The sequence below is a fragment of the Hemicordylus capensis genome, chromosome 1 (genome assembly GCF_027244095.1).
Source record: "Hemicordylus capensis ecotype Gifberg chromosome 1, rHemCap1.1.pri, whole genome shotgun sequence".
Taxonomy (NCBI): Eukaryota; Metazoa; Chordata; class Lepidosauria; order Squamata; family Cordylidae; genus Hemicordylus; species Hemicordylus capensis.
In genome coordinates, this window is record NC_069657.1 from 352,391,039 (window position 1) to 352,411,490 (window position 20,452).

The following is a 20,452-nucleotide window of genomic DNA, read 5'->3' on the forward strand; positions in this document are numbered from 1 at the left end:
CAAACACCTCATCCCCAATCATGCAATCAACATATCATCTAGCCTGGCCTGCGTCTTGAAATAATGTTAGCTGCCTCTACCACTTAGGAATAAGGGGGAAGTGTATGAAGATGAATTGTCTATAAATGCTACAATGTGAACTGTTATCCAATGTAAGAAAAAAGACATCCAGCGACACGGTTTATGCATTTACATGCATATTTTTCATCACAAAAGTTTCAGATTCTATAAAGGGTGTCTCACATGCTTCACAGAATCACAGGAAGGGTATTTTTCTTGCTCATTAATTTAAAGAAGGCACACAGCCAATGACATATGCCAGGTCTTCTCTCTCTGGCCAGGAAACTACTTCTCTTTTTAAGAGTCTTAATAGTCCTTAGTCTTATGATTAAGTAATGAGAGTTGGCATCCAAAGTGTCTGAGGTTCCGCTGATCTTGCATTATTTTTGTAGTTCCTGGAAGACTATAAAGAAAAATGTTGGGAAGTAAAATATGCAGGCAAAAGGCTAAATAACATAGAACAAATACAAGTTTCTTGTGGCCATGCAGGGCTGCTGACAGGAACTTCTACACTAATTATACACACACACACATGCACCCACCAAGGGATACAGTCCCTGTCCATATGACAACATGTCTGACTTCTGACTTCATCAGAATTCACCATCAACAGATTCATGTGCAACCCCTCTCCAATCTCTGGTCTTGCCACATGACACACACACAAAATATCTTTTGTACTTTCTTCACCATGAACACGGCCATAAAACCAACCCTGGATAGCATGTTTATTTGATTTGAAAACAACCCTCTCCCGCTTTCTCTCCTGCAATAACTTTCCTACATGTATGTCAGTACTGGAACAGTAGTACAGAGGTATGGCGCAGCAGGGAAATGACATGATTAGTAAGCCAGATATTGCTGGTTCGAATCCCCAGTGGTTTGTTTCCCAGACTATGGTAAACACCTATATCGGGCAGCAGCGATATAGGAAGCTGCTGAAAGGCATCATCTCATACTGCACAGGAGAAGGCAATGGTAAGCCCCTCCTGTATTCTGCCAAAGACAACCACAGGGCTCTGTGGTCACCAGGAGTAGACACCAACTTGACGGCACACTTCACTTTACCTTTACCTTTAGTTACCAGAAAATGACCAATGCTGAATGAGCATATCATCCATTTATATACTGCCCTTTCTCCAAGGAGTCTGGGGTAGCATACATGATTCTTACCCGTGTTTTATCCTTACAACAATCCTGTCCTTTTGGCAAAATTGCAGTATTACCCCTCTGTCTCATAAGAATAACTTAGGCTGAGAGGGAGTGACTGGAGCAGAGGCACCCAGTGCATTTTGTGGTGGGGATGAACTGGGATCAGAAGTGGGAAGCCACATGTCCACTATCAGTGCTTCCTGGCAAGATGCAACACAACGCCAATTTTAGAGTAATGTGTAAGCATGCCCTGAGACTTATAGTTAAGTATGAAGTAAGGCTTAGTTCCCACACTGTGAAAAGATCCCTATTAACATTATAAGTAGCAAAACTTTAGTTTTGACTTGCTTTTAATGATTACACAGATGAAGATGCACACCCCATTCACATAACCATGCATACCCAGGTCAGAGGCTGTATCCTGTGAATGGGGTGAGGGAGGAAGAATAGAAGGTGTGATATTAGCTCTTTGAAACACTGTAATGCATTTTGAGGAAAAGCACAGTTATCTGTCCTCAAGATGGACTGGAAGTCAGTCAGTCAGTCAGAATAAAATCTAAACATAAGAAAATCTAAATGTAGAATTTTTTGAAACCATCAGAAAAAGATAAGTGAAATGGACAACACTGGTTGGCTCAGCCCTCTAAGGCTGAATCCTTCCACTGCAGCATGGTGGTCTTCCCTGTATTAAGCTGAGAATAAATATATTCAAGGCTCCTTTCATACAGTTAGGAGCAGTCCAATATGTCAGTGCATCCATCTGTAAGTGGTTTCAGCAGTGAGCTGGCTGTGTTTTGTTCAGTGGTGGCACACTCACCATGTTTTGTTCACTTAGGACCAGGGCTATCCTTAGGGCGTGACAAGCAGAGAAACCACCCGGGCCCCTCTTTTAACCCCCATTAGAATTAACTGGAAGGGGGCCCCACACTGGCTGATTTGCCATGGGTCCCACTCACCGCCAGGGGTCTCTAAGGACAGCCCTGCTTAGGACTAAGCTCAGAAGAACTAAGCTCAGAAGGACTAAGCTCAGAGAAGCCTTATCCTGCTTGCATGGGACTGATTGGCTGGCTTCCTAAAACATTCTAAGGCAATCCTGAACAATGATAAAACTGTTACAGAATTGACTTCTTAAAAAAATTTTTTTTTTTAAATTAAATGTTTAATTGAATCATCATTTAGGCCATGTTTTTAAAGCTAAACTAAATAGCCTGTTTGAAGTATAAGGGGAAAAACAAGACAAAACAGTGTCAGTTCCCTGATCAGTCTGTCTGTCTTTGGTATTTCAAATGCATGAAGAAGCACTCTCTGCTGGGAAAATAGGCCGCTTATTTATTTGCTTATTTGCTTATTTGTTTTATAGGCAGCTCTTCAGCACTGCTGATCCCAGGACAGCTAACAAACAGCGAACAAAAATACATCAATGATAAAATCTAAAAGCAATCAATAACAATATAAGTAACAATATAAACGCAGCAGCAGATGGGAAGCATACAATCACAGCAGACAAACGGAGAACTGCAGATTAAACTGCAGATAGAACTGTGGGGCTGCTTTGGTATGTATTCCAGAAATTACAGTTGGTCCAAAATGCGGCAGCCAGGTTGGTCTCTGGGTCATCTAGGAGAGACCATATTACTCCTGTGTTGGAAGAACTACACTGGCTGCTGATACGTTTCCAGGAAAAATACAAAGTGCTGGTTATTACCTATAAAGCCCTAAACAGCTTAGGCCCTGGGTATTTAAGAGAATGTCTTCTACACCATGAGCCCTACCTCCTGTTAAGATCATCTGGAGAGGTTCGTCTGCGGTTGCCGCCAACTTGTTTGGCAGCTACTGGGGACAGGCCTTCTCTGTTGCTGGCCCTGGAAATTGAAAAGTGCTCCCTGTTGAAATAAGAGCTGCCCCATTTTCTGGCGACTTCTAAAAAGGCATTGAAGACGCATTTATTCACCCAGGCTTTTAATTAGGTTTATGGTTTTAAATTTTTAATGTTGGTTTTAAATGATTTTAAAGTTAATCATTTTAATGTTTAAATTATTTTAATTGTTTAATTTATTTAGTTTTGATTTTAATTGTTAATTGATTTTAATTGTTTTTGTTTTGATGTAAACTGCCCTGAGCCATTTTTGGAAGGGCAGTATATAAATCAAATAAATACATAAGTACATAAATAAAGGCAACTAATGAAAAAGTAAAAACTGTAAGATTAAAAGGCAACACATGAAAAAGCCTAGAAATTTTTTTTAAGAGGTCTTTGCCTGGCACCAAAAAGACATCACAGCAGAAACCAAGGAAGCCTCTCCTGGGAGGGCTCTCCAAAGGACAGATATCACATCTAAGAAGGTCCATTCCTTGGTCACCAGCCTCTAATGATATTTCAGTGTGTGGGCAGATTTTTGTGGCAGAAGATAGTCCTGGGGCCCAAGTCACAGAGGACTTTATAGATGAGTACCAACATTTTTGAATGGTGCCCAGAAATTGATTGGCAACCTGTGATGCTGATTCTGAGCTTGTGAGATATGTCCCCAGTGGTCACTCCCAGTCAGCAAACTAGCAACAGCGTTTTGGACAAACTAAAATTTCTGGATGGTCTTCAAAGGCATTCCGAGGTGTCATGCATTATCATGCCTTAATCTGGAGACCAAAATTAGCTATGGCCAGGCTATCTCAAGCTAAGAGTGAGTGAAGTTGGTGAACTGCCATAGCTGATGGAGAGGTCACTTTGGCCTCCAGTGATAAGGCAAGAGCTATCACTATCCCCAAGCTGTGAAGCTAATAATTTAGGAGGAGTGCAGTCTCATTCAGAACAGGCTGAAATATGCACTGCAACTTCATTTGTGGTCATCTATAAAGTAAAGTGAAGTTGTGCCACCAAGTCGGTGTCAACTCCTGCCGAACACAGAGCCATGTGGTTTTTCTTTCACAGCCGTGGTTTACCATTGCCATCTCCCGTGCAGCCTGAGATGATGCCTTTCAGCATCTTCCTATATCGCTGCTGCCTAATATAGGTGTTTCCCATAGTCTGGGAAGCACACCAGCGGGGATTTGAACCAGCAACCTTTTGCTCGCTAGACAACTTACTTCCCCGCTGCGCCATTAGGTGGCTCCATCTGTATACATCCTAAAATACAATCTTAACAGTGGGCCCTAGACCCATGTGTATGCTCATCACCAAACATTCAGTGTAGCATATGACAGACATGTGCATATGTTTTAGGTATATACCTGGTACAGATATCATATTCCTATTGCCTTTCTGCCTCTCTTTCTGAGGAATGAGATGTGTGCATGGACGATGTGCAAACAGGTTCGACGTCAAATGTGTTCAATGTCGAACCAGTTTGGTTCGACTGTTCAGGGTAGAATTGAACCACCCCCTGTTTGGACTGACCCCAGACCAACCAACCTCCCCTGGGGGCGTTCACGAGTGTTGTCCCCCCACAGTTTGGTCTGGGGGGAGGGGTTGTTAGTGAGGGGTTTTTTTTTAAATTGTGTTTTGTTTTTACACTTCCCCACTCCAGGGGAGTTGTCCGAGCTGGCAGGGGTAGGGGCGCAGAGGTTCCCCCTCCCCTCTCCATCAGCCTCCCTTATTTAAGAAATCGGCCTGGATCATGCCAGGCCACACAGAGGCCCATTGTGCAGATGCATCAGCCTCCAAAATGGCCACCGTACAGAGGGTGAAAGGCCAAAGAGTGGCTGAAGAGTGGCAAGGAAGACCAGCGGGGGGAGGCGGAACCTTCACAGAACTCCCCCACTGCTGCCTCAGACAACTCCCCCAGAGGAGATAAGTGTAAATATATAAAATGGTGGAGGGCGGGGTTTGTTGAGGTGGTGCCAGACCGAACTGGCTCGGTCTGGTTTGGGTCCAGTTTGGACCCAAACCAAACTGGACCATCCAGTTCTGTGCACATCCCTACACTGACAATAGGTGCTAATGATAGTCATGCAACCATGTGCACACCACACTCCAAACTGCAACTGATGTGTGTTGTGGGAGAGATGACATGCATCTCCAACTAACAAAACATTGTTGTCTGAGAAATGTGATTTCCCTATAACATATGAGACTAGCTTGTGGAAAGACACTTATATCGCTGGCAACAACCAGTTACGATCTGCACATTTCATACACAATGAATGGTCATCTAGAAAGTCTGAACTGCCTAGAACTGTCACTCTGAGCATAAGAGTTGCAGTCACTGGAAAACAAAAAGGGGCCTGATAACTTTGAGGAAGGGATTGCAATTTTATATACCAAGTATTGCTTTAAAGCCCTTCGTTCTGTAGATGAAAATCTGTCATACGCACTTGACTGAAGACATGCAGAAATTTACTTTCAATCGCTGTGGGAGTTGGTGCAGCCATAATCTTAAACATCTTTCTGAAAGAAAGCACATATGTTTAATATATTGCTTGAATGGGCAAGAAAAGGTAGTGGATTTCATTCCCCCTGTGGTCTCCCATTGCCTTGAACAGAAGTGGGCGCTAAAAGCTCAAAATCAGCAACCTCGAGTGACCCACAATAGAGACAAATCAACGGCATCGTTCTCATCTGTGCTCTAAGGAGGAAAAACACATCACATTACACCAGAGGGTCCGTGTGGCTTGCCGGTGGGAACATTACTGGCCAATGACAGGCAAAATGGGAAAGGGGAACAGGGAAGCCTTATGATTTAAATATGCTTTCACTTATGGCCATCCAGCCTGGAGGGGGGAAAAACCAAATCTAAACATTTGTCTGTAGAATCAGGTGATGATTGGCCCTCTGTTGTCTCAAGGGGGGCAGGAAAATGGTTCCTGCACCTGCCACCTAATTCAGTTTAAAACCTGACACATTTACCAAGAGTGGGCTGGCATAATGAAGTCCATTCAGGCTGTCAGTGGAGTCAATAACTTATCCCCAACTGCTTTTGTTTCTGTGGCGGCAGAGCCTCTGATCAGGCTGAGGTACTTATTCAAGTAAAATTTATTTTCAATTGGAGGCCATAATACAACTGGCACAAGCCTGGCTTTGACGGGGGCTTTTGCTGGAGGCAAAACTATTGTTAAAGTTTGTATCCATTGTCCAGGCTCTTTGATGTGTCAAAGCTGGCTTAACAAGCTGGTTAAAAAGTGTTTCAGATAACAGGTGTGTCCTTTGAGGACCCAGGCACATTTTTCAACTCCTTCAAAAAGACTAGTCCAGTGGCGGATGTCTGAAGATTTATTCACTGATTGGTAGTGATCCACTTTAACCAGCTTTTGAAACAAGAAACTAGATTCAGTGGCTTACTTTCCTGCATTACTTTCCTGCATTGCTTGCTTTCAAGAAATAATTTAGAATATGTTAACCCTGGTTCAGATAAAGATGTTATAATGTACCATGTGATGTAATTAGGTGCGTGTGTGTGTGTCTTTCTCTGTAGAGAAAATTTAAGGTGGAGACTCTATTTTATTTTATTTTATTTAAAAACAAAAGAACAAAATATAACACCTTGGGTCAAAACTTGGTTGAAGTTTCCGGAGCAAAGAGAAAATAAGAAATGGTAAAATAAAAAGTAACAAAGGAAAGGTAAGATATAAGGAAATTCCTTGAATAAAAACAAAAACCTGCTCAACCAAATTCACTTTGCTGATTTAAATTTCCACACACAAGTTTTTCTAGGTTTACTTATATAAAAATCATATACTCTACATTAACAAAGCAAAAAGAGAAAAATCCATCAAAAAGTCCTCAAATAGCCTTTTGGCATAGGACAGGTATAGCTTTTTTGTATTATTACCAATGGGCCAGTTCAGAGGATACCATAGGAGAGGAGAGCTGGTCTTGTGGTAGCAAGCATGACTTGTCCCCCTGGTTGCATATGATGGCAGACTAAAAGTGTGAGCACTGTAAGATATTCCCCTCAGGGGATGAAGCCGCTCTGGGAAGAGCACAAGGTTTCAAGTTCCCTCCCTGGCTTCTCCAAGGTAGGGCTGAGAGAGATTCCTGCCTGCAACCTTGGAGAAGCCGCTGCCAGTCTGTGAAGACAATACTGAGCTAGATACTAGACCAACGGTCTGACTCATATATGGCAGCTGCCTATGTTCCTATGTTCCATCCACAGCACATGCAATCAAGGGCATCTTTTGGGATGTCTTGTCTTCTGCAAACATCTCAATGCCCTCCAACTTCCAAGCACATCCCTTTATTGCTTGTGGAGGCTGTTCATTAATGGCCCCAAGTTCTTGATACTTGTCTAAAGTTTACTGGGAGGGTGTTGGAAGAGTGTCCATGGAGGCCCAGGTCTTGATCCTCACTCAGACCTTGAGCCAAGTTACCCAGAGAGATTCATGGCTGAACAAAAAGTTGAACACGGATCTTCCCAGTCCTTGTCCAACATTCTAACCACTGCTTCTGGCAATGAGGTTTTTATGTTGATAACTATTCAGATTTTTATTTATTTGCTACATTTATATCCAGTTCTTCCTCCAAGCATCCCAGTGTGGTGTACATAGTTATGTTTCTCCTCACAGGTGTGTGCAGAAGACTTTAGGGTGAGAGATAAATGAATGGCCCAGAGTCACCCAGTGAGTTTCATAGGTGAACAGGGATTTGAACTGTTCACTAGGTTCCCCCTAGTCCTAGTCCAACATTCTGATCACTTCACCACACTAGCAACCCCACTGCAATCCCCTTTCCAAATGCAAACTGAAGCAGTATAATCTCCACCATGTGATTTCACCTGAACATGAAGGTCAGTCCTCCTGGACTTCCCCTTTTCTGAATTATGGGGTCCTATCGGCCTGAATCTTATAAACTGGTCATAGCTTTGACTCATGTTTTCCCATGTTCTGTTATATTTGGAATCCATGCATTAATCCACCTGAAGGTTGGAGATTGCTGCTGTCCCCAGAAGCCTACATCTTGAACCTGACAAGATTAATGTGTGAACCTAGAGTTTTGGTAAATGTGCATATATGCATTAATACATGCATGGTGTGGCTAGCTCTGTTCTACTAACACTCAGTCACACTCCGATCCTTAGAGTGGGCCAAGTAAGGCATAAGAATTTACCTGATTGACCAAATTACAGCTTTCAGCAATTACAGCTTTGTAAGGGCAAATTCTCAGAAAAATTAATAGATGACGATTCCTTCTTACAATGAAAGGTAGCTTTTGTCTCAAGTTGTATATTATGACCAGCGTGGTCATAATATACAGCATGGGAGCCAGCGTGGTGTAGTGGCTAGAGTGCTGGACTAGGACCAGGGAGACCCGAGTTCAAATCCTCATTCAGCCATGATACTAGCTGGGTGACTCTGAGCCAGTCACTTTTCTCTCAGCCTAACCTACTTCACAGGGCTGTTGTGAGGAGAAATTTAAGTATGTAGTACACCACTCTGGGCTCCTTGGAGGAAGAGCGGAATATAAATGTAAAATCATCATCATCATCATCACACTTAAGATAAAATTACTTTTTCAGATCCTCAGAAAAACCTCTGGTCTTGCATATTTAAATTAGATCTGCCTTAATTAATTGCTTGTAAGTCAGAAAGGGTGGTCAGCCCTATTGCTGACCACTGTGACAACTAAATGCATAATAAGCAAAACAAGGTGAAAATAGTCTAATGAAAATAAAAGGCATTGGCCTTTGGCAGCAGTTCAGGCAGTTGTGTTCTGCGGCAGTTCTCAGAGCCATACCTCCTTCATAGTTCTTGAAACTCAGTCCCAATAAAGCCTCATACTATAAAGCCTCAGATTGCTTTTTAACAAGATTGATTCTTAAAACTTGTCTCTTTAGGGTGGTGTTTTTGGGATTATTTTTTTAAAGAGCAGTATTCAGGCCCAGATACAACACACCACACCAGAAATAGGAGAGGTAAAAGGATGAGGTTCAGCCTACTATTGTGCCCCTAAAGTGGAAGTGTCACAATAGAAAGTGAAGCTGTTGCAAAGAGACTGTTGTAGGGCGAGTGATGCTGTTGCAAGGCGAGATAGTGTTTTGCGTTCTTCTTGTGGACTCAATCCATTCCACCACCACCCACCCCCGAGGTTGACAATACGTTCTGCCCACCTCCATCAGTGAAAGAGGCCCATTGACTTTCCGGCATAGACCCTTTGCCCGGACTTTCTCTGGGCATTGGGACAGAAACAAAATACGTTTGCCTGTAGTTCCCAGATTTTCCACTTTTGAGCAAATCATCCGAACGTCAAGAAAAGTTAATAGAAGGGGATGCAGCTGTCAATTGGCTGCCAAGTAGCTACGGCCAGTTATCCCACCATGGGAAATTTTTGCTTGCAAATCAATGCCGAAAACTTCAAGAGAGTCTAGTTTTACAGCATGAAATCAGATGCCTAAAGACCGATACTTCAACAACCTCATAAAGAGTTCCGCCAAGGTTCACTGCATGGCGGATGTAGCTAGTTAGTGAAAATGAAGTCTAGGGATTTTCTGGGAGAGAAAATCCCTCCGCTGCCTCCTGTCTCCCATTGGTTGCTCTCTCTGGCAATTACAAAGGAAACAGGAAAGATAATGAAACGAGAAGCTGTTTGGATACTTTCAGAAGGACCGACCAACCTGCCTTCCGCCCGCGAGGTGCGATCTGGTAGCTAATGCTGGATTTGGAATAACACCGTAAACCTAGGGGAGCCCCGAGTCGCAAGCCAATTACTCTCGGCTTTGGCTCCCCTGTGTCAAGAGCAGTGGTGCTTCAGAAGTCCGGGCGCTTTCCATGACAGCCCCATGGCCATGCCCAGCCCACCCCAACAGCCAGAGAAGCCGAGAAAGACCGGCGCTACGCGTCCCCCCTCCACTACACCCCTCGGACAGAGGGAATGTTAACGACCCCACCTCTACGACGGCGCAACTTTACCTTACCGAGTGCTGCGCTCGTGACTTTGTCCTACGGTGTAAACTTTTCGCACGTACGAATATTATAAATATATTATCATAAATGCTAATGCAAAGGGGAGGAGGGACACCCCCCATCTCCTAATAAATAAATAAATTTTAAATTCAGAAATATTGCCCTTAAACTACGAAAGTTAGAATCAAGCTGTCTAGGGATCTAATTTAGTTGTTCCTCCAAAAATAACCCGCGACCCTCCAAGGTTAGTAGGGCACTGAGCACTGTGGGATTTAGTTCCGAGTAAACATGCAGAAGATCGGCCTGTCCGAAGAAAACTTCTGCGAAGGGACTGTCATTCTGTTCTGGAGCATCTGATCTGCAGAAACTCTTGAATTTAAGACAATTGTTCCCATAGAGTTCAATAGAAATAATACTCCCGCGATCCCAAACGAATGTATTCATCTGATAGAGTCGGGAACTTACTCAGACGCTTCAAATAAACTGGGAGGGCTGTGGATTGAAGCCTCCGGGATGTGGTTAGATCGTTTTCAGGAATGATTCGTCTTTTCAGTAGGAAAAACGAATTCGAGACAGCCGGCATATATAACTGCCTCGGAGCTTGGCATCTGGTAGCGCAAAGTGTCACCCTGGCTAACTGGGCGCAGGGGAGGTTTCTATGGGGGAAGAAAACAACAGATCTAAATCCATCTCCTATCTATCTGATAGCATAATCAGTATCCGACTTCAGTTCGGATATGGCCACTAGTAAAATCCCAACACATTTCTGTAGCGACTTCCGAGTGAATTCGATGAAAGGCACTTGATGATAGTCGCTCGAAGCTTTAAATACTTGGTGCGAAAGTGAAGAGGGGAAAGAGAACTCTTCCCTCAGCTCCCTCGTCTCCCTAAGCAATGCGAATGAAGTACACTGTTGTTTTTAAGAGTGTTTTGTAGAGTTCAAGCAGAGTTTATATAGTTTCCATATAATGCTTTAGGCGAAAAGGTGTTCGCTCAACATGTGTTAAAAATCTAGATTTTAAAATCTGTTGCGGAGCGAGTTGCTGTTCACCGGGATTCTCTGCTTTCGGGGAGGTGCGGGGGAGATTCTCCCTCCCGCAAGCAGGCAGTTTGACCGGATGCATTTTTATTGCGATCAGTTGCATTAATCTTAGACTTTGTAACATGATCTGCACAGAGTTTAGTCCCTCGGTAATTTCCCCCCCTTCTGCCTCCTCCTCGCCCCCCGCGCCTACCTCCCGCTCGCGAAGTAACGGTGCCCGACTAGTTGTAGTTCAGTGGCTAAAATGTGAGGTCGGGGATTTAAATCTCAGCTCAGCCATCATACCTCCACAGGGCGACTCTTGGGCAAGTCGCTTTGTTTCTGTATCATCTGTAAATTAATGCTACTGGCCTACCGTGCAGGGTTATTGTAAAGATCACTGAGATAGTGCGACTACTACAGGAAGAACTTTTTGAATACAGGAAAAGACCTACGCAAGCACCAAACATTCTAAACAAGTGACTGGACGTGGACTAGATGTACTGAACGATCCACATCCAATCCACGTTTCCTCAGAAATAATAAGTCTCGGGAGGACTGGTTTCAGTGGGGCTTGAAGGAGCGATTGGATTGCAGCCATGTGCATCCTGTGACCCGCGCTGTGATCATTACACAAGTGCCTCGTGGACTGTGTGTTGGGATGGGGATGGGAACCCGAGGAGAAAAAGGAAAAAAAATAGGATCGAAGGAAAATGAACAAAGGACTGTAACCGGGCTTCAGGAATTTAGCTGACCGCTCGCAGTTGCTAATCCTTTATACAGGATTCTGTATTTTTCTGTATCCCGCATCTGAGCAGTCTTTCCATTATAATAACTTCCGGTGTTCTAGAGGTTGAAAAGAAGTTCCGGGTTAAGCCCTGACTCAGAGAGTATGGCACCATTCTTGGCTAGCACATTTTTGGAAGTAATCTTTTTTCTTTGCTTCGAATAAACCGGACTCACCAGCCCCCTATATCATACAGTAGCCCAAGTCCTTAGGGCAGAGATGGACAAAAGTTAGATGCGGCGCTGACTATTTCTGGTCAATTGCTGCTGGTGGACCACCTGATGATGATGCTGAATTACATTTTGGGTTTAGGTCTAATCCAGTTCTTTTTAAGCTCTGAAGCACACTCAGGATCTCCTAAGGCACATCTTAGGTGTGCCTCAGCTGTTAAGGTTTCCGAGGATGCATTCCCGCTTTGCATTTCCTCGATTTATTCCAATGCTACCGTAGAATAAATCGAGGACGATAGAGATTCTAATTAATATATACATACAGGATCTGTTTTGCTCTTGAAAAGGCTGAAAAGCACTTTTGCTCTTGAAAAGGATGAAAAGCACCGTCCAGGAACAAATTGTTCTAACAACAGCCAGCACATGAATTGAGATGTGGTTGGAGTGTTGGATGAAGACCAGGAATTCAGCCATGAAACTCACTGGGTGACTCTGGGCCAGTCATGTATTCAGCCTACCGTACCTCACAGGTTTGTTGTGAGGATAAAAATAAGCATGTACACCACTGTGAGCTCCTCGGAGGAATAGTGGAATATAAATGTAAAAAACAAAACGATAAATAATAGGATGCTGCTTCGGATTCCAAGTGTATGTGCATGCAGTTGCTCTTCGGCTGCACTGAATATGAAATCCAGATGGGAACTGAAGTACATTCCCAAAGAACGTGGGTCACTCTCCGGGTCTAGCGGACAGCAAGGAATCCACCCTTTGCAACCTGACTAAAAAATCTTGCACTTTCCCTCCTCCTCAGGCTGACATTGTGAATCCAAAAGGGACCCCGCTCTGGGCCATGCTGTGATTCTGGTCCTTTTCAAGTTAAGGCAAAGGTCCATGAAAAGATGCGAGGGATGCTCCTCAGCACGCAACACTTTCGTCCCTATGGTCCAGGCTGCGCAAATCAGCGCCGCTGGCTAATTTGTGTATAGAACCTGATTGGAGGAAGAGATCAAAAGACGGCTCACTTTCTCCCCAGGCAGTATATCCATTGGCCGGACAGGCAGGCCGTCAACACCAAGTAGCCTGACGCCTTGCTTGAGGGCCCGGCAGTCTAACGTAGGTCAGGGAGGGAGGAGTTTAGGATGAATTCTGAAAAGGCGAATCCAAAGTCCCAAGGTAGTCAGTCTCACAACTCGCACAAACATCCGCGAGCTCCCCCGCCCGACTCTCCTTTCTGCAATAACGGGGGGTGGGGACGGAACTGGAAACTGATATCCACCCCCCTCCCCGCCCCCCCAAAAAACCCTGAACGAAGAAACTGGCTTTAGTAGGAGAGATCGTTTGCGAACAGAATGGGTCCGAATTTGGAATGGTAGCATGGGTTTCGAATGGAAAAGGAGCAACAGTATCAGTGTCCTCCTGATGAATATAACCTGCACAGAACAATGTCTCCGCCCTGAATTGTTCCCCTGCTAATAGAAGACAGGGCATTGCTAAGGTTTATTGGCTGACATGATGAGAAAAATTACTCAGAGTAGTCCCACTTACATTAAAAGGACAAGTGAGACAAATAATTTTAATGGGATTACTCTGAGTAATTTTCCTCATCCTGACAGCCATTACAAGCGAGGACGTGCGGCTCAGCAGTATGCACGTTTACTCAGAAGTAAATTGCACAATGCAGTGGGATTTACTCGGATGTAAACGAGGATAGGATTGCAGCCCAAGTCTCTACAAAACGCTGGGAGTGGATTCCGGTGTCTTTGCTTTTTAAACCGAAAACTTCAGATATGCTGGAGAGTTCTGTGGCATTTTAAAGATCGAACTGGTCTGTTTAACTGAGAACCATAATAAAGTCACCAGTTCCTCGTTTGTTTGTTTTTAAGGTCCGTGAGACTGAGGCTTCAGTTTTTTTAAACGGTACATGATTGACAGAAATCAGTCGGGTTAATTTCCGACTAAAAATGGATACTATATTGGCCTCTCCTTCTTGCAGCCCCAACTCTAACATGGCTGGTGCTCGGCAATAATATGAGGTGAAAGTGCTGCAAATGGAGACAGAAAAATGTGTGTCGGCCCTATTGGATAAACTCTGGATGAAAAGTTGTGGAGAAAAAAGCCGCGTCTTCAAGGAACCGGTCGCTATTAACTCTTAACGGTCGAGATCGATGCGGGATTTTCTGTCGACACCGCTAAGATCTATGCGGGGCCTCCCTTACAGCTCCAAAGGTTTCGTTTCCAACAGGTTTGCACGGTTTAGGCTGAGCAACTGCGAAAATATCTACAAGACCGGGTCTCTCCTAGCCTCATTTGCTCCTTGGCCTTACACTGTGTTAGGAAACCTGTGCTTTAATGCTAAGTATTTTGGGAATACTTTAGGTATTGTTTTGGGGTTTTTTGCTATGTAAAACGCTTTGAGAACTTCTGTTGAAGAGTAGTATATAAATATTGGTCGTTGCCAGAGGAGGAGTAGAAGGACCAACAGACTGTGGTTACACGGGACTGAGGTGGAGGGGAGAGGCTTGAGGGAAAGACGCTTTGCCATCAGATGCATATTTTCTTCGTACTCCTCCCTTCAGTCTCTTCCAGAATTCTGGCCGATTGCTGGGGTGGGGTGGGGGGCATGAAGCCAAGCTTGGACGACTCAGTCAAAGTAGTCCCCCCACCTGCCTTCGGGACTTCCTTTCGGACCAAAAGTTCAGTCGCTGCGCTATCAGCTCGGATCCGCTCAGTTAGGCCCAGCTTGGTTAGGGCCAGGAGACTCGACCAGACTCGATCCTGCTTGCCAGGATTGCCCCACTCACTCACCCACCCACCCAGACGCGGTCCTCGCTTCCAGACCCTTCTTACCTTCACGCCAAAGCTTTAGGAGGACCTCCTCCTCCTCCTCCTCCTCAACGGCCTGCCACAGGGACCAGTTCGGGCCTGGCCTCCTTGGTAGCCCAAGGCAGGGGCAGCTCTCCGGCCTCATCTGGCAGCAGGAGAGGGCAGTCTGGAGGGAGACTTGCCTGGGGTTGGCATCAGAAGGAGAGCCTTCCTTCCAAGTTGCCCAGCCGCCCGGCTTTCCGCCCTTGACAGGCCTGCACAACATAAGGCGGGGGGAGGGGGCTGGATTCGGCCAGCAGGGACTGTTTGACTGGCCCTCGGGTATCCTGCAGCAACAGAGGAGCTGGGAACTGCCTTATAGCACCATCCTATATGCACGTTTTCTCAGAAATATGCTTCATGGTGCGCCCAGTGAGGCTTACTCCTATATAAGCATCCCGAGGATTGCCGCCTGAAAGCAATGGCAATTTAGAGAGAGGAGAGGACTTGGCATTTGTTTGGGGCTGCCATGCATTCCAGGGGCCCCACTGAAGAGCAAGGACAGGACCCATTTTCTGGCCACTATCCTTGTTTAAAACCATGGGTCAATTGACAGGGGGAATAGATCCACAAGTAACTAATAATATTTTTAATTTGAATGTAACCTGCTAAAAATTGACCGGGCCCCTGCAGGCCAAATTCTTGATGGTTCCGGCCCACTAGGGCATTTGAGTTGTGCAGCCCTGCTCGAAGATGTAGGCCCGGGTGAGTTCAATAGGACTGGCTCCCGAGTTAAATCCCTTAAGCAAGAGGATTCGTCCCTTTGTCGAACTGAACACCACACACACAGACAGACACTTAAAAACTTTTTTAAAAAAAGAAGAAGCGGTGTGTGTGGGGGGGGGGTACCGGAACTTTAAAATGGTAACCTAGGAGGGAAGGGAGACTATTGTTTCACCACCACCACCACCCCCAATTTAATTAAAATAAACTAATTTGGAGGGGGAGCGGGGCTACAGAGGAGAAGATACCATCCAGCCCAATGTAAGGTCTTCTGTTTCCAGACAACGAATAGGAAAGGAAGAAACAAATCTGGAAGTCTAAAGTATAACTTTGAGGAGAACACAACTTTGTCTTTTAAACAAGAAGCAAAAAAGATGTATCTTGGAATTATGCGGGAAACAGAGAAGGAAACCAGTTTTCGAATGACTTATTGGATTATTGAGTCCTCTCTCCTGGGATAGTTATTATCTTTTTGAATGCATAATCTTTCTCGCCCTCATTTTCTGAATTTTGGTTATTATTATTCAAGCGATGAAGTTAACTATCGCTTCACTCGCTGACTAACACGAGCCCTTTCTTGTCCAGAGAAAGGAACCAAGGGGAGATGCAGCACCTTTCTGTCGCTCCCTTCTTTTTAAAGCCCGCGGTAATTCGACCCGTTTTATTAGCTATAACTTTGCCTTCAGTATTGAAGAAAAGGGGTGTGTTATTTTCCAGAGCCATTATTACCGTTGCTCGTTAGTCTTTCTACTACTCATGGAGTACTTACTCTGGAATAGTTCCCAAACCCTACCCCGCACAAACGGTGTGTGGATTGCTGTTTGGTTTTACTTTGTTTACAGCAGCACCAAAGGCAGATGCGAATTCAAAGAGGAGGCAAATACAGGGAGAAACCGCGACTAAGTGCTCCGCAGAATGACGCAGGACAAATCAAGGCCGAGTTTTGACCCAGGAGCCCAGGGTCCAGGTGCAGACCAGATGGGCATTGATTGGTGATGCGAACCAATCAAGTGATTTCAGCTCAGAGGCCATTTCCAATGTCGTCATTCTCAGCCTTTTTCCTGTCCCATGAAATCAACCAAAAACCAGAGTGTGTAAAAAGGAGCACCATCGCAATGACATAAAGGATTTCAGGGTACTCATTGATTACAGGCATCACCCTAGAAACACTAAAGTCTCCCACCACAAATTGAATTATTTGTTCCTCTAACAGTGTACCAAGGACAAACATGGTGTTGATTTCTTTCTTTCTTTCTTTCTTTTAAAGAACTTTAGGCAGAAATGTTGTTAGTTTTGTTTTTAATGGAGCTTCCTTTCAGTTCTGAGAGATGGTCCTTACCACTAGAAGGTCTGGCCTGGGCACTTTCTTTTGGCCACAAAGACTGCTGATTTATTATTCCCCTCTGCTTGCCCGCATTTGTTTTTACCGAGTATACCTATTGTGTCAGTGTTGCAGTCATTTTATGGGTATTAGGAATTCATAGAGATTTCAGTCCTGTTTCAAAAGGAACCCAGCCTATGTTTCAAGCAATTGGTGTAGAAAATAAGCAGCGGAGTTGGAGTGCTAGTGGTCCTATTGCTAATTGAACAGAAAGTTCCCAAATTGTATTTTAAAATCCTTGATTTGCATGGTGTTTGGGAGGGAGCTTCTTTTAAAACACTTTTTGTTTTGTTTTTTTAATTCCAGCTCCTGTGCATACGGATTTGGAAAGAATTCCCCCTGGTTTCAATGGGATTTCCCCCCCTAGTCCTTGGACCCTCTTTGGGTCCAAGCCTTATGCTTTAGGAGGCAGTCCCAAAGTTCTCTGCACACTTATTTGGGAGTGAGCCCCATTGAACTCAGTGGGACTTACTTCCTACTTCAACATTATACACAAGTGCAACAGAAGCTTGCATACGTTTACTCAAAAGTAAGACCCACCGAACTCAATGATGGTTATTGCCAAGTAAGTAGCAAAGTCTTTTAGTCTTGCTTGAATTTCTTTGGGATCTAACTTATAGTGTATTTCGCAACTTTCACGTCCTAGATTTCCCGAGTTCCCCGTTGTGGCATTTGAACACGTCCATCCCAAAGCAATTTCATGTCCTTCCCTCCCTTCCCCCTCCCTCCGTTGTGATGTGCTTTGAGATTAAGGCAAAACCAAAAGGGGGGGGGAATCAAACATTTATTTCATTGGGTTTCCTTTTTTTAAAATTTGAAATTTCATCCAGAAACACTGGTCAATAATAATAAATATATCGATAGTTCTCGAGAATATATAAAAAATAAAGACACGTCATCGTCTCTGAGGCCCTAACAAAATAGAGTCAAGCAAGCGCCCAGAAGGAAAAACGGAAACCGAGAACAACCAGAAACGTTCCAGGGGAGTCCGAGGGGCAGGTCGCCAACCCGCCCCTGCCTACATGCAGACACTGATCGACTGCGCTCGCACGTTGATTCAGCGAACAGACTCAGGGATAGGACGAGCTGCCCCAAACAGTGTACCGGACTCTGGGGAACGGGTGAGCTGCCCCACACGGTGTGTCGATGTGTTGGGTCCCAGCAAGGCAATGTGGATCCCCACGCAGCAGAAATGGACTCGCATTGCTGAAGGTGGGAACGCCACGCGCTTTCCCTTCCGGACGCAAGAACATCTGAGCTATAGAATACAGTTGACAGTGACTTCACTCCTAAATCCTTGTTACAAGGAAAACTGCCCCGTGGCCGGCACAATCACACTGAAGACTGGAAGAAGCACAGCATGCAGTCTCATTTCAACGAACGTCAGAACATTAGATTCAGAGTTTCTAGGTGTCCGAGCAGATTTGTTTCCGATTCAGAACTGGAATCAGCACCGACGTGCTGAATATCCTAGTCTACACTTATTTTATGTCACTCACAGTGGGCTTGCGGATTGGGCTGTCGGTTGCCCAATTCCTTCAGCCCCAAAAGCAGTTACTTGGAAGTAATCTTATTGGACATATGATACGGAGTGCAACCCAGATCAAGTGGAATAATTTTTCAGATATCTCTCACTGAAATAAACTGGATGAATAGTTCGATCATATCCATGCTTGCTCGGAAGTAAGCCCCACTCATCTCAATGGGACTCGCTCCCAACTCTTAAGGCTGAACTCTATGCACGCTTATCTGGGAGCAGCCTCATTGAATTTACTTAACTTGCATAGGATTGTGTTACACAAGAATAAAACCTTGGCTGGATCGTGCCCACTGAGTCAGCTTACTTCCAAATAAGTGCTTGGAACATCCTTCCACACATTTCCAGATTATTGGTTTGAGCCGAAATAAGCTCAATCAAGTCAGACCAAACAAGAGATAGTTTGTGCAACTGTGAACAAGCACAAAGTAAAAAGAGTATCGGGTCCTGTTTCCGCACCCATTTTAAAGGATATATTTACATTCTCTTCTCTCCCCCCCCCCGCAACTTTTCTCTCCCGAGGAACCCACAGGATTTTAAAATCATAGGGAACATAACCCATAACCCCCAGAATCCAACTAAAAACGTTACCTTTGCCATGTCCTTTTTTGCTACACTAGATGCCCTCGTTACAACAAATGGTTTTTGGACAAGATAGGATGGCGAGAGAAATGGGGGCGGGGATGGGGGGGAGAGACACTGGCTGGAGGGGAAGAGGAGAAGAAGAAGCCGAAGCAGAAGCAGAAGAAGAAGAAGCATGCATGCGACACCACAGGGCTTCCTTCTCGGTTGGTTCAGCTTCTCGGGTTCTTCCTGCTCGCCACCCAACCCGCTTGCCAGCCAGGGCTGGTGGTGGACGTGGCGGCCAAGGTCCCGTCCCAGCTCTTGGGAGTTCACTTGAGTAAGTCCTTGGTCTCTGTCGCGAGCCGGGCCAGGCTGGTGGTCGTGGTGAGGGCAGAGAGGTGAGGCGGAGGGGGCATCTGGCAAATGCTGCACGGGCAAGGCAAGCCGGCCCAGTGCTGGAAGCCTCCCCCGAGCTGGAGGGCCGGAGGGGTGGCGGGGGCCTTGAGCAGGGTGTGGGGGGGCCGGATGGAGCCGATCCCGGGCAAGGAGGCGGAGAGCGGGGAGGAGTTGTTGGCCGAGGACAAGGCACTGCCGAGGATGGGGTGGACCGGGTGGACGGCGCTGGGGGCGTGGGCCGGGTGCCCGGCCGCGTGGGTCACAGTCCCGCAGTGGAAGGCGGAGTGGTGCCCCCCGTAGATCTCGCCCACCAGCCTCTTCATCTCCTCCAAGGAGCTGGTGAGCATCAGGATGTAGTTTCGGGCCAGCAGGAGGGTGGCGATCTTGGAGAGCTTCCGCACCGAGGGCCCGTGGGCGTAGGGCATCACTTCGCGCAGCCCGTCCATGGCCAGGTTCAGGTCGTGCATCCTCTTGCGCTCCCGCCCGTTGATCTTCAGCCGCAGCTGCTGCAGGTCCTGCTCGGAGAGCTGCTTCTTGATCTTGTACTTGCTGCTCTCGCCCGAGGAGCCCTTGGAGCCGCTCCGGGCCAGGCCCTCGCTGCCCGAGCCCTTCTGGCCCACCTCACTCTGGGTGGAGGACACCGAGTGGTGGTGGTGGTGGTGGTGATGGTGGTGGTGGTCTCTCAGGTACATCTCCTCCATGTCTGGCGAGGAAGCTCTGCTGGAGACCGAGCTGGAGTCAGAATTCATGGTTTGGACTGGCAGAAGGCAGGCAGGAGAGGGCTTCCCTGCTCGGGGGAGGAGGAGGCAGAGGAGGAAGAGGACAGGAGGAGAGCCACCGAGCGAGGAGCCTCCTTCTGCGCTTCTGCCAAGGAGAGGCACCAAAGCAGAGCCAGAGGGGCCAGGCTGCTGCCCCCCCTCCCCTCCTCGGCGGCCTCTCCCTCCAGGAGAGCTGATTGGCGTGCGGGCGT

General features: G+C 45.9%; 1 protein-coding gene across 1 annotated transcript; it reads right to left on the reverse strand.

Moving 5' to 3' along the window:
* Positions 1-19,415: 19,415 nt before the first annotated feature.
* Positions 19,416-20,231, reverse strand: OLIG3 (oligodendrocyte transcription factor 3). Its single transcript, XM_053286651.1, has one exon. The coding sequence runs from the start codon at positions 20,229-20,231 to the stop codon at positions 19,416-19,418; it is 816 nt and encodes a 271-aa protein (XP_053142626.1).
* Positions 20,232-20,452: the final 221 nt, after the last annotated feature.

What these genes read in the sequence shown, in the direction of transcription:
- OLIG3 (XM_053286651.1), bottom strand. Translation starts at nt 20,231, where the DNA reads ATGAATTCTGACTCCAGCTCGGTCTCCAGCAGAGCTTCCTCGCCAGAC.